The sequence below is a fragment of the Chinchilla lanigera genome, unplaced genomic scaffold (genome assembly GCF_000276665.1).
Source record: "Chinchilla lanigera isolate Chin_1 unplaced genomic scaffold, ChiLan1.0 scaffold00021, whole genome shotgun sequence".
In the NCBI taxonomy this organism is placed as follows: Eukaryota; Metazoa; Chordata; class Mammalia; order Rodentia; family Chinchillidae; genus Chinchilla; species Chinchilla lanigera.
This window is the reverse complement of record NW_004955422.1, coordinates 14,617,445-14,628,006: the sequence shown is the minus strand read 5'-3', so window position 1 is coordinate 14,628,006 and position 10,562 is coordinate 14,617,445. Positions and strand designations below refer to the sequence as shown.

Here is a 10,562-nt window from a genome sequence, read left to right as displayed (position 1 = left end):
CACACACACACACACTCAGAAGGGTCTCTGACTTTGAGGCCAGCCTGAACTTCATAGTGAGACCTTGGCGAAAAAAGACACACACACACACACACACGGAGTCCCGCCCACCAGACTCACTGCTGCCATTCATCACTGGGTCATGATGACTCACCACTCCTGAGGGTGGTGGCCGGATGTTACTTTCCATGACAACTCGACACAGGCACATAAAGGCAGCCCACACAGGCTTAGGACTGGTGTGGGCCAGTGCTCACCTCCCCACCTGCGTAGCTAGCACTCACCTCAGAGCCCAGCAAGGGCTGCCCACTGTAGCCCCACCTCCAGTGCCAGGCACTGGCATCTCGGCCTCTGAGAGGTTGAAGTCCGATGCCTGGGGGCTGCCTGTCCTGGGACCTGCTGCCTAAGGCCATCCGGGAGGGCATGAGGAAGCCTTTGGGTCTCACCCGTGTCCCACCTATTTTTTTTTTTTTTTGGTCTTTTTGAGACGGTCTCACTATGCATTTCAAGCTGGCCTTGAGCTCACTTGATAGCCCAGGTTGGTCTCAAACTTGCAAAGATCCTCCTGCCTCAGCCTCCCGAGAGCTGGGATTACAGGTGTGCGCCACTCACCCATTTCTGGCAGGAGAGGGACCCCCGGATGCATAGTAGGGTCCAGCATAGGGAGGAGAGGACAGACGGCTCCTTGTGGCTATGACAAACTGGCCTTGAAAAGCCCCACCCTCGCTGAGCTGCCATTGCATTTTCATTGAGATGGGAGAGGGGAGCTGTGACACGTACCTCGAGATCTTGTCCTTGGAGTTACCTCGCAGGGCTGGGAACAGCAGGCTCTTTCCTCATCCAGCAGAAGACCCGGAGTGAACACTGCAAGTGCCCAGGACAGCTCAGGAGAGGTCCAGGCTGGGAGAGTTTGAGACAAGAGCTGGGAGCAACAAGGCACCGCTACCAGGCTTGTTCTGTGTGGGAGAGAAGGATAGGTGCCCATGTCCTGGTCCCTCGAGATGCAAAGTTGACCTTACATGGCAAAAGACTGCAGATGTGACCAGGTGAGGCGACCTCAAGGTGGGGCATGATTCTGGGTTATCAGGTGTCACTGTCCCAAAAGGCAGGCAGGGGGGTGAGGCAGAGAAGACCCAGAAGGGTGGAGGCAGAGGTTGGACGGATAGGGCCCAGAAGCCTCTACAGGGGTCTGCCCTGCCCACACCCTGAGAACCTCTGGCCTGCTGAGGTCCCTAAAGTCCTCCACCAGTCACCTCTTCATGGGCACCTTGATCTGGACAGCACAGTCTTGAAAACATTCAAAGTGGCCCTGGGGGCTGGGGTTTAGCTCAGTGGTACAGCACTTGCTTAGTATGCACAAGGACCTGGGTTCAACCCCCAATACACACCCCTACCCTGGGAGACCTTTCCTGACTTTACCAGCCATGGCCAGCTGATGCCCCAGCTCTGGCCCCAGGTATGCATGCCAGATAGGGTGGGAGATTAGACCATACCTGGGGCTGCCGAACAAAGCACTCCTGGTAGCATAAGTTAGGGAATGACTTAAAAGACAAACTGACTCAGTTCTGGAAGCCAGGAGACCAGAAGTCCCAAATTTAGGTGTGGCAGGTCCTCAGAGCACTCGTAGCTACTCTGTCCAGCTCCTGGGTCCCCAGATGCTCCTTGGCGTGGCCCACCTCACCCACTTCCTTTGTGTTCACATAGCTTCTCCTTTCTGTGCCATCTCCTCTGGTGCCTCTGAGGACAATTGACATAGCATTTAGGGCCACCTGGACTGCATGGATCCTCTTAAGGTTCTTAATCACATTTTTTGCCAATAAGATCACATTCATGGGTTTTGGGGATAGTACAAGGACAAAATTGAGGGCCACTATTCAGTTCACAGCGGGCTTTGCAAACACACAAAGAGCAAGATGACAGGCATTCACAAGGCTTATAAATATGCACAGAGATGGGTACAGAAATGCCCATGGTGGCACATGCCTATAATCCCAGCACATGGGAGGCTGAGGCAAAAGGACTGTTGTGAGTTCAAGACCAGCCTGGGCTACAAAGTGAGCTCAAGGCTAGCCCATGGAGAAGAGTTCAGTTTTGGGCTACCAGATAGGTTTTTAAAAAGCCAGAGCACCTGTTGTTGGCCTGGCATGGGGAAATGGGCACTTGCAGCTCGTGGGTGGAGTATAAGTGGGTACAGCCATCTTGTCACAGTTACTATGTGTTGGAGCACCCACCGAACCAACAGATCAACCTTCTGTCTGTCCTGTGACCTCTGCTACCTGTGCTGGGTGAGTGGTGTGCAGCTGCATGTGGCCTGGCTTGAGGTGTGATGGCAAAACTCAGGGTACAGTAAGACCCCGTGCTGAGGCGTTAGCCATAGCATGTCACAAAGGGAGGAGGTAGGAAGGCCCCAGACTCGCAGGGGCAAGCCCACGTCTCTGCCTTTGCAGATATTCATGTATAAGCAAGGTTTTAAACTCCGGTAAAATGCACAGGACAAGCCATGCATGGTGGCGCACACCTGTATTCCCAGTACTCTGGAGGCTGAGACAGAAGGATCACCTCAGGTTCGAGGCCAGCCTGAACTATCTCGTGAGACCCTGTCCAAAAAAGAAGAAGCATGTGGCATTTCCTATTTGAACCATGGGTAAGTGCACAGTTCAGGGACATTAAACACATTCACCCATGTCCATCTCCAGAACTTTCTTATCTCACAAAACTGAAGCTCTGTGCCCAATAAATACTAACTCCATGTCACCCGAACTCCCCAGGCCCTGGCACCCCCATCCTACTTTCTGTCTCTATGGACGTGACATCTCTAGGGACTTCATTTGAATAGAGTCATACGGTTCTTTTGTGTCTGCCTTATTTCACTAAGCATCATGTCCTCAAGTTCATCCATGTTGTAGCATGTGTCAGAATTTCATCCTTTTCAGGGTGAGTAAATTCCACTGTATGGATGGACCACATGTTTATTTGTTCACCCATCTGTGAGCACTAGAGTTGTTTATGTTTCTGGTTCCTGTGAATCTGAGTGTGCAGACATTACTTCCAGAACCCGATTTCAGTTCTTTTCCCTCTGCATGCAGAAGTGGGAATGCCAGGTCATGTGATAATTATGTTTCGTTTTTAAAGGAAACATAAGTGAGGGTTTTTTGGTGGCAGTGGTGGTGATTCTGAGATGGAGTCTTGCTATGCTATCCAGGCTAACCTCAAACTTGGGATCCTCATGGTTCAGCCTCCTGCACAGTTGGGATTACAGGCATGCACCACCATGTCCAGCTCAGTAGATGCAGTTTTTAAAAGGAATGAAAACCACATACATCATCAAGTGTTGTCCCTCATGGGGACACAAGAAATAAGCACTCAGAACTCCAAAATCAGGGGCTGGCATAATGCACACTTCTAGTCCCTGCGCTCTGGAGGCTGAGGGCAGGAGGATCAGTCAGTCTGAGGCCAGCCTGGGCTGTATAGTGAATTCACTACCAGCCTGAGCTACATAGCAAGATCCTGTCTCAAGAAAGCAAAAAAAGAACTTTGAAATGATGTGGTACACGCATATGATCCCGACATTCTGAAGGGCTGAGGCAGGAGCATTGTAAATTCAAGTGCAGCTTGAACAAGACCATGTCTCAAAATTTTATTTTATTTATTTTTTTCATGTCTCAAAATTTAAAAAAATGAGCTGGGAGTGTAGCTCAGTGCAAAGGGCCTGGGTTCCCCAGTACCTAAAATAAATTTTTAAAACTTGTAAAAAATTTCAGCCATTTTTAACCTTTTACATCAACAACTGGTTGCTACTTTTAGTATTTTTTTTTTGGTCTTTTTGAGGCAGGGTCTTGCTATGCAGTTCAGGCTGGCCTTGAACTCACTTTGTAGCCCAGGCTGGTCTCGAACTCGCAACAATCCTCCTGCCTCAGCCTCCCGAGTGCTGGGATTACAGGCATACGCCACCATGCCCGGCTCTATTTTTAGGAATTCTTTAAAGTAGGAAAGAATTTAAAATGCACAAGATGGAGCCGCTCCCACCACTTGCTGAAGGGGCTGCTTAGCCCGTGGGCAGGAGTCAGATGTGGTCTCTGCTCAGACCAACTGCTGGCTAAGTCTGCAGGCTGAGCCGGTGCAGAGGTGGAGCCACCTAGACCCTCTTCCTTTCCACTTGATTCATCCTTCCGCTCAAGCCTTTGGGAAGGTCCCTGTGGCCAGACTCTGGCAATCTGTGGAGTCACAAGATTTCAGCTGACTCCTCCCTTTTCCGTGAGCAGCAGGGTAGGGCAGGTCCCTCCTCTGTACTCCCCACTTTTGCTCCTTTCGCTTCAACCCCTGCAGGCTCCACACCCACACCTGTCCAGCCCTACACCCTCATCACCCACCATACCCCTCAACTGGGTGCAAGGTCTTAACAGATGAGCACATGGGATCATGTCTTTTGGATAACGAGGTAGAGAATCTTTTTGCCTCCTGTTTCCAAGATCATTTTCTGAATGCCTGGGCTGGGCCCCGATGACACTCTTACTGTATTCCAGGCGCTAATGGTGACTTCCAAGTTGGGAACTGAGGGATAAATAGGAGCTCACTGAGGGGTAAATAAGACCATGAAGGGGAAAGGTGTTCCCTCCACCTTGTTTTTTTTTTTTTTTTTTTGGTTTTTCTCCGGTACCGGGAACCAAACTCACGACCTTGCGCTTGCCAGGCAGGCGCTTTTGCCGCTGAGCTAAATCCCCAGCCCCTCCCTCCACCTTGTGAGGCCGGGATTGCCCTGCACCCCTGAAGGACAGTACAGGCCCTGCAGATGCTGAGTGAGAAACCGGGGAGAATCACAGTCTGCCCAGGCCTGATGCTGGGATGCCTGCAGTGACAGGGAACTCATTACATCTTAGCCAAGGTTCCTGCTAGGACTCTCTTGCCATATTCCCACCTTGTAGCAGGCTCACTCATAGGACCAGAAAGAGTGCACCCAAGGGGCTCAGGAACCAGACAGAAGGACAGAGAGGACACAGCCCTCTGAGGCCACACCAGACAGTGCCGAAACCAGGTGGGGCAGCTGGCCGGCCTTCTGCCCAGCCTCTCGCTTTTCTCAGGCTGTGGCTGGGAGATGAGGGATCTGGGGCAGGCCTGAGTCACAGGTCTTGGCCCAGGGGCCATGTTGGGCTCAGGTCAGGTGGCATGAGGGTGCCTCTCAGGTACTGAGACTCCAGCAGCCTGGACTTGCCCCAGCCTCCCCAGGTTCATGCTGGAGCAGACTCAGGGACTCAAGGCATGCCCTGGCAATCTGGGAGGGCTTCCTGAAGAGGTGAGGGCGAGGTCTTCCTACCAGGGAGTAGAGCCTGTTTCTGAGTATGCCACCCACAGGAAGAGGGTAACATGGAGTCCCAGGTGCTGGGCCAGGCTCATGACACACAGCTTCCTCACAGGCTGGTTTCAGGGGCTGGGTGGTTGGGCAAGTGCCTGAAGGGCTGGCCTCGTCACCATGGGGAAGTGACCTCACTCAGAGAGTTTCAAAGAAGTGTCCCCATCCCCCAGCTGCCCAACCCCACAGCCAGGCTTCTGTGTAAAGGGTTCAGCTGGGCAGGACAGCTCGCCAGCATCCAGGCCAGCTGTGTGGGGACCTAGTCTGACCTGAGATGCCTGTCTAGGTTGGGGGCCTCTCCCCAGCTCCATGCGAATGCCAGATGCGGCCTCTTGGATAAATATTAGTAAACTTGGCTGGGATTGATGCTGTCTGACGCCACTAACCTGCCAGCCTGCGCAGAAGCTAGCAGGGCTCCTCCTGGTCTGAGAAGCAACCCCTCTGGCCTTGAGGGCTGTGGAACTGCCCTTGAGTCTGGACCCAAAGGGCTGCTATGTGATCCTGGCTGAAGCACTTCGCCTCTCTGAGCTGTCCTTCTGGGGTGGCCATGAGGCAGAAATGAGGCCACACAGGCTAAGCACCCAGCCAGGTCACACCAGCCTCCTGAGGGTGCCAGCTGTACCTCCCTGCCAGATCCCCTCCCTCCCCAGCACCCACCAGGGCTGAGCTCTGGTGGGCATGCTGCATACCCTCACCCACCAGCACCTGACCAGAAGCTGGGGGCCCTGTCTCCATCCCCTGCTGGAGGACCTCTGGCTCCTGGCTGTCAAGTGGCTAGAAGGGTATCCTTTACAGATTCTACTTGGGGCTATGTCACAGCTTTGTGTCCTCCTCATTGCTAGCCCCAACAGCCCAAGAAATAAGCAACACTGTCCCTACCCTCCAGAGGGGACCCTCAGATGGTCTGCCTGGGCATAGGGACAGGGCCCCTCCTTGGCAGTGCACCTTGGTATGTCACTTCTCCTCTCAGAGCACCTGTAAATAGGACAGTTGCTCCTCTGGCCATTACTAGGGCTGGAAGTCCTCTGTGTCCTGAGCATCTCCCAGGGTCCAAGTGGGTCCCTGCCGGCTTGACCAAGCACAACACGAGACCAGGAGGTCACACAGCTATGGCGGCAGCCAGGAGTCAACCCAGAGCTCATCAGAACAAGTGACAGTGGGCTTTGCCTTGGTGGCCGCCTCCCCTGTGTACTTCAGCCAGGGGGGCTGTCACTCCACCTCCAGGCTTGAGCTTGTCTCTGAAGGGAACAGCAAAGGGAGGCCTGAGAGGGGTGGTAGGAAGCCACTGGGGAAGGGGCTCCTAGCTCTCTCCTGCACCATCTCCCTGTCTAAGCTCTAGGCTGGTTGCTGTCCCATGGGGCAGTGAGTTTCCCAGCCTCCCCTGAGAACAACAAAGTTGAAAGCAAAGAGAGGGGCTTTACTTGGTTTATGGGCTTGTCCTTTTCTGAACTCCAAGGGTTTTGTTCTTCCTATGGGTTCCCTGGCACTTTCTCTTTTATTTTTTTCCCAGGTAGGTACTGGAGTGGGGGTAGAAAACAAGGGTGCTCTACCACTGACATACATCCCCAGCCCATTTTAAATTTTTTTTTAAATTTTGAGATAGTCTCACTAAATTGCCCAGACAGGACTACAACTTGTGATCCTCCTGCCTCAGCCTCCCCTAGTGCTAGAATTAGAGAAGTACGCCACTGTGCCCTGCTACTCTGGCACTTTCTGTCCCTTCTGTCCTCCCCCCACCTGCTGTCTTTTCTCCCTAGGCCCTATTCTTTACCTGGGAGGTGGGATCAGAATACCTACATTGGGGTGTTCTCCAGGTTAGACACCATGCCTGGCAAATGGACACCAACTGGCCCTTCAGGCTTTCTTGGGGAACACATTCCAGATTGCTCCTCGGGAGAATGAGGTTCATGTCCCTTCCTCTTCTTCTCTGCTCTGGGATCCAGCCCCAGCCAGGCACACAGAGGGTGCTTAAGCGATGCCAAGTGTCTGGAAGGCCTGGAACAAAGCTCCACTGACTGATCCCTGGTGAGAAGGCAAGCTGGTGGGTGCTGGGGGCTCCAGGCAGGGTGCTGAGCACCCATCATGGTTCTTCTCTGGCGTCCCCACTCCCCAGAGGAGTTCTTGCCCAGCCTCACTGCTTGCATCCTAGGACCCCTGAAGGACAGTACAGGCCCCGCAGAAGCTGAGTGAGAGACCCCGGGGAGAATCACAGCCTCCCCACATCTAATGCTGGGATCCCTCCCACCTGCTAAAGGCTGGTCAGTTGGATGGGATGCCTGCAGTGACAGGGAACTCACTATCTCTTAGCCAAGGTTCCTGCTGGGACTCTCTTGCCATCCTCCCACCCTCTGGTGAGCTCACTCAGCACCAGGCAGGGCGGCTGCACTGACAGCAGTGTGTGTCCATGTGTCTGCGCTCCACAGCCAGAATCCTGGCTCAGCACAGCTCTGCGCCTTGTCCACTCTGCCCTCTACCCTCCTAGGGTCCTGCGGCTGCACAGGTGGGGGGACCCCTGGGTAGCCACCACCTGGATGCCATCTACTGAAGCTGGCCCTGGGCTCTCAGTTAAGCTGCAGGGTCTTTTTATTCCTCCAAGTGACCCTGAAAGGCCAGGGTTCCAGCTGCACCTTAGGAGGGCAGGGGGCTTGCCCAGACACGTGGGGAGAGTGGGGCATGGTTTTAGGCTCTGCTGTCACTGTTCTGAAATTTTTAATACCTTTTGAACAAAGAGACCTATGCTGTTACTTGGCACCAGCCCTGGAAATGATGAGGGGAGAGGGGGTGACTGATTCTTATCCCAGCCTCTGAGTGGGGGCGCTGGAAGCTGCCTGGCCCATAGGGTTGGCTGAACCTTTCAGCAGCAAGGAAGGTCCGCTGAACCTCCCACCCCCACCCCTGGGAACCCAGGAGGAGCTAGCGTTGGCTTCCTGCTCCAATTAAACCCTTTAAAGGAAGAGGGTAAATAAAACCGACCAGGTGGTGACTCAGCCACCCTCACCCGCCCCGCGCCCCAGGCTGGTCCCCAGGGTCTGCCCCGCACTCCTCGCACCCCTCTGCTCCCGGCTCGAGGCTCTCGGACCTCTGCGTTAGGGTTCTGCGGCCCGAGAAGACTCTCTCTGTTCCGAGGCTGAGCATTGAGGGGTGCTGTTCTCACCCCTCTCCTGTGCTGTCTCCTTTAGTAAGGGTCACTATCCCCCTTTAACAGAAAAAAACAGGCTCGGGGAAGGGAAGGGGTCCCTCCAGGCGCAGTCTCTGAGTGGCAAGTTGGAAAAGCCTGCGGGGAGGCGGGCAGGGTCACTTTCGGAGAGGGTTTTGGAGGGTCCTGGCAAGTGCCCCCGAGAGGGACTGGGCAGCCAGGGTTTGGGAGGAACACGGGCACCTGCGACTGTCCTCCCCTAGGATCTCTGAAGAGGCAGGGCTGGATTTCGGGGAGCCTGGGGATGGGGGTCTGAGCCCTACCATTTCCCCTCCAGGACTGGGACGCGAGGGCCCTTCCCGGGGCTTCCTAGCGCGTGAGTCACCGCGGGCAGGGCCAGCTGCAGCGCATTCCTCTGCGAAGCCGGCGCCCGAGCGGGTGAGGACAGCGAGTCGTCCCACTGGGTCCAGCACCTGGAACGTCGGGGGGCTAGAGGGGCGCAGGTCGCAGGGACAGAGGGGCAGACCCGGGTGGATCAGGGTACGGACCGGCTAGCAGCCCGCGGCGATCACCAGAACTAGGCCTGGCTGGGTGGGCACGGGGAGTGGCTTGCTCGGGGCGTGGCCAGGATGGGCGTGGCCTGCCGGGCGGGGCGTTTATAAGTGCCGCCCAGGGGCCTCCACGGTCATTGTCGTTCTTGCACCGTCTGAGCTTCAGTGCAACATGAAGACCCCCGGCGAAGTGCTGCGCGAGGGCGAACTGGAGAAGCGCAGCGACAGTTTGTTCCAGTTGTGGAAGAAGAAGCGCGGGGTGCTTACCCCAGACCGCCTGCGCCTCTTCCCCGCCGGGCCCGGTGCGCGCCCCAAGGAGCTGCGCTTCCATTCCATCCTCAAGGTGGACTGCGTTGAGCGCACGGGCAAGTACGTCTACTTTACCATCGTCACCACTGACCGCAAGGAGATCGACTTCCGCTGCGCGGGCGAGAGCTGTTGGAATGCGGCCATCACGCTGGCGCTCATCGACTTCCAGAACCGCCGCGCCCTGGAGGGCTTCCGCAGCCGTCAGGAGCGCGCCGCGCCCGCCGCGCAGCCCGAGCCCCGGACGGCCCGCGCGCCCTGAGCCCACGCCAAGGTGAGTGACGCCCCACACTGTCGGCCACACTCTGGCGCGCCCTGGAGGATGCAGGCTGTGACCCGCTCGCCGGAGGCCAGCATCCTTGGAGGGGGAAAATCTCCGGGAAGGGGGACCTCCCGCTGCCTTGGGGACAGTTTTGAAAGAGGCCGTGGCGCCGCGCAATCGTAGCATCTGGGGCGCGCGGCTGAGGCTGTCGTTTGCCCTCAGGGGATCCACAAGTGGCACCCAGATCGCTCCAGCACAGCTCCCTGACCCGGTCCTCTCTCCACAGAGTCACACACTGCACCAGTCGGGCAAGACCGGCCGTATGGCCGCGTCGGGCAGCAACCAGGGAGTACCCGGGACGGCAGGAGCCCAGGTGGGCCACCCACGCGCTGACCTCCTCGGGACAAGGCGGCCTCTTCCCCGTCCACCGCGGGAAGGGCCGCCCTCCGTGCTTGCGGAACCTCGCCTGCTGCGCGGGCACGTTAACTTATTGGACTGTGTATTTATTTTGATGGTTATTTGTCGTCAAACCGTGCTGTCTTAATATTTTGTTTTTGCACCAGCATCTCATTCCAAATAAATGAGTTGATTTGTTCTTTTTTCTACCAGTGGCTGTGGCTCCGTTCAGTTGTTCTGGAAGGGTTGGGGACAGGGACACCCTCATCTAGTCACAGCCTGGAGCTACTGCAGTCGGGGCTGGTCAGAAAGGGCATGGACATTTGAATGAATATCTACTGTCATCAGCTGGGCCAGGTCCACAGCCTCCCCAGAGGCCAGGAAGTACCCTGGGTGTGGCCTGGCTACCTTCTGCTCCTGGGTATGGCTTGGCAAGGACAAGGGTGGTGGCAGTGTTTGCTTGGGCAGTTCACTGGAGCTGGAGAGGAGGCAAGCACAGCTCCCCCCAGACCAGATCTGCTGCCAGAGGAGGTGGCTGTCCTCAACTGCACCTCCCACCCACAC

At 55.9% G+C, this 10,562-nt stretch overlaps 1 protein-coding gene across 1 annotated transcript; it reads left to right on the top strand.

Moving 5' to 3' along the window:
* The first annotated feature begins 8,411 nt into the window (after window positions 1-8,411).
* Phlda2 (pleckstrin homology-like domain, family A, member 2) lies at window positions 8,412-10,213 on the top strand. The gene is made up of 3 exons (XM_005384213.2): window positions 8,412-8,525; window positions 8,821-9,614; window positions 9,889-10,213. Exon 2 carries the CDS (start codon window positions 9,207-9,209, stop codon window positions 9,600-9,602), a length of 396 nt encoding a protein of 131 aa, XP_005384270.1. The 5' UTR covers window positions 8,412-8,525; window positions 8,821-9,206; the 3' UTR covers window positions 9,603-9,614; window positions 9,889-10,213.
* Window positions 10,214-10,562: the final 349 nt, after the last annotated feature.

What these genes read in the sequence shown, in the direction of transcription:
- Phlda2 (XM_005384213.2), top strand. Translation starts at nt 9,207, where the DNA reads ATGAAGACCCCCGGCGAAGTGCTGCGCGAGGGCGAACTGGAGAAGCGC.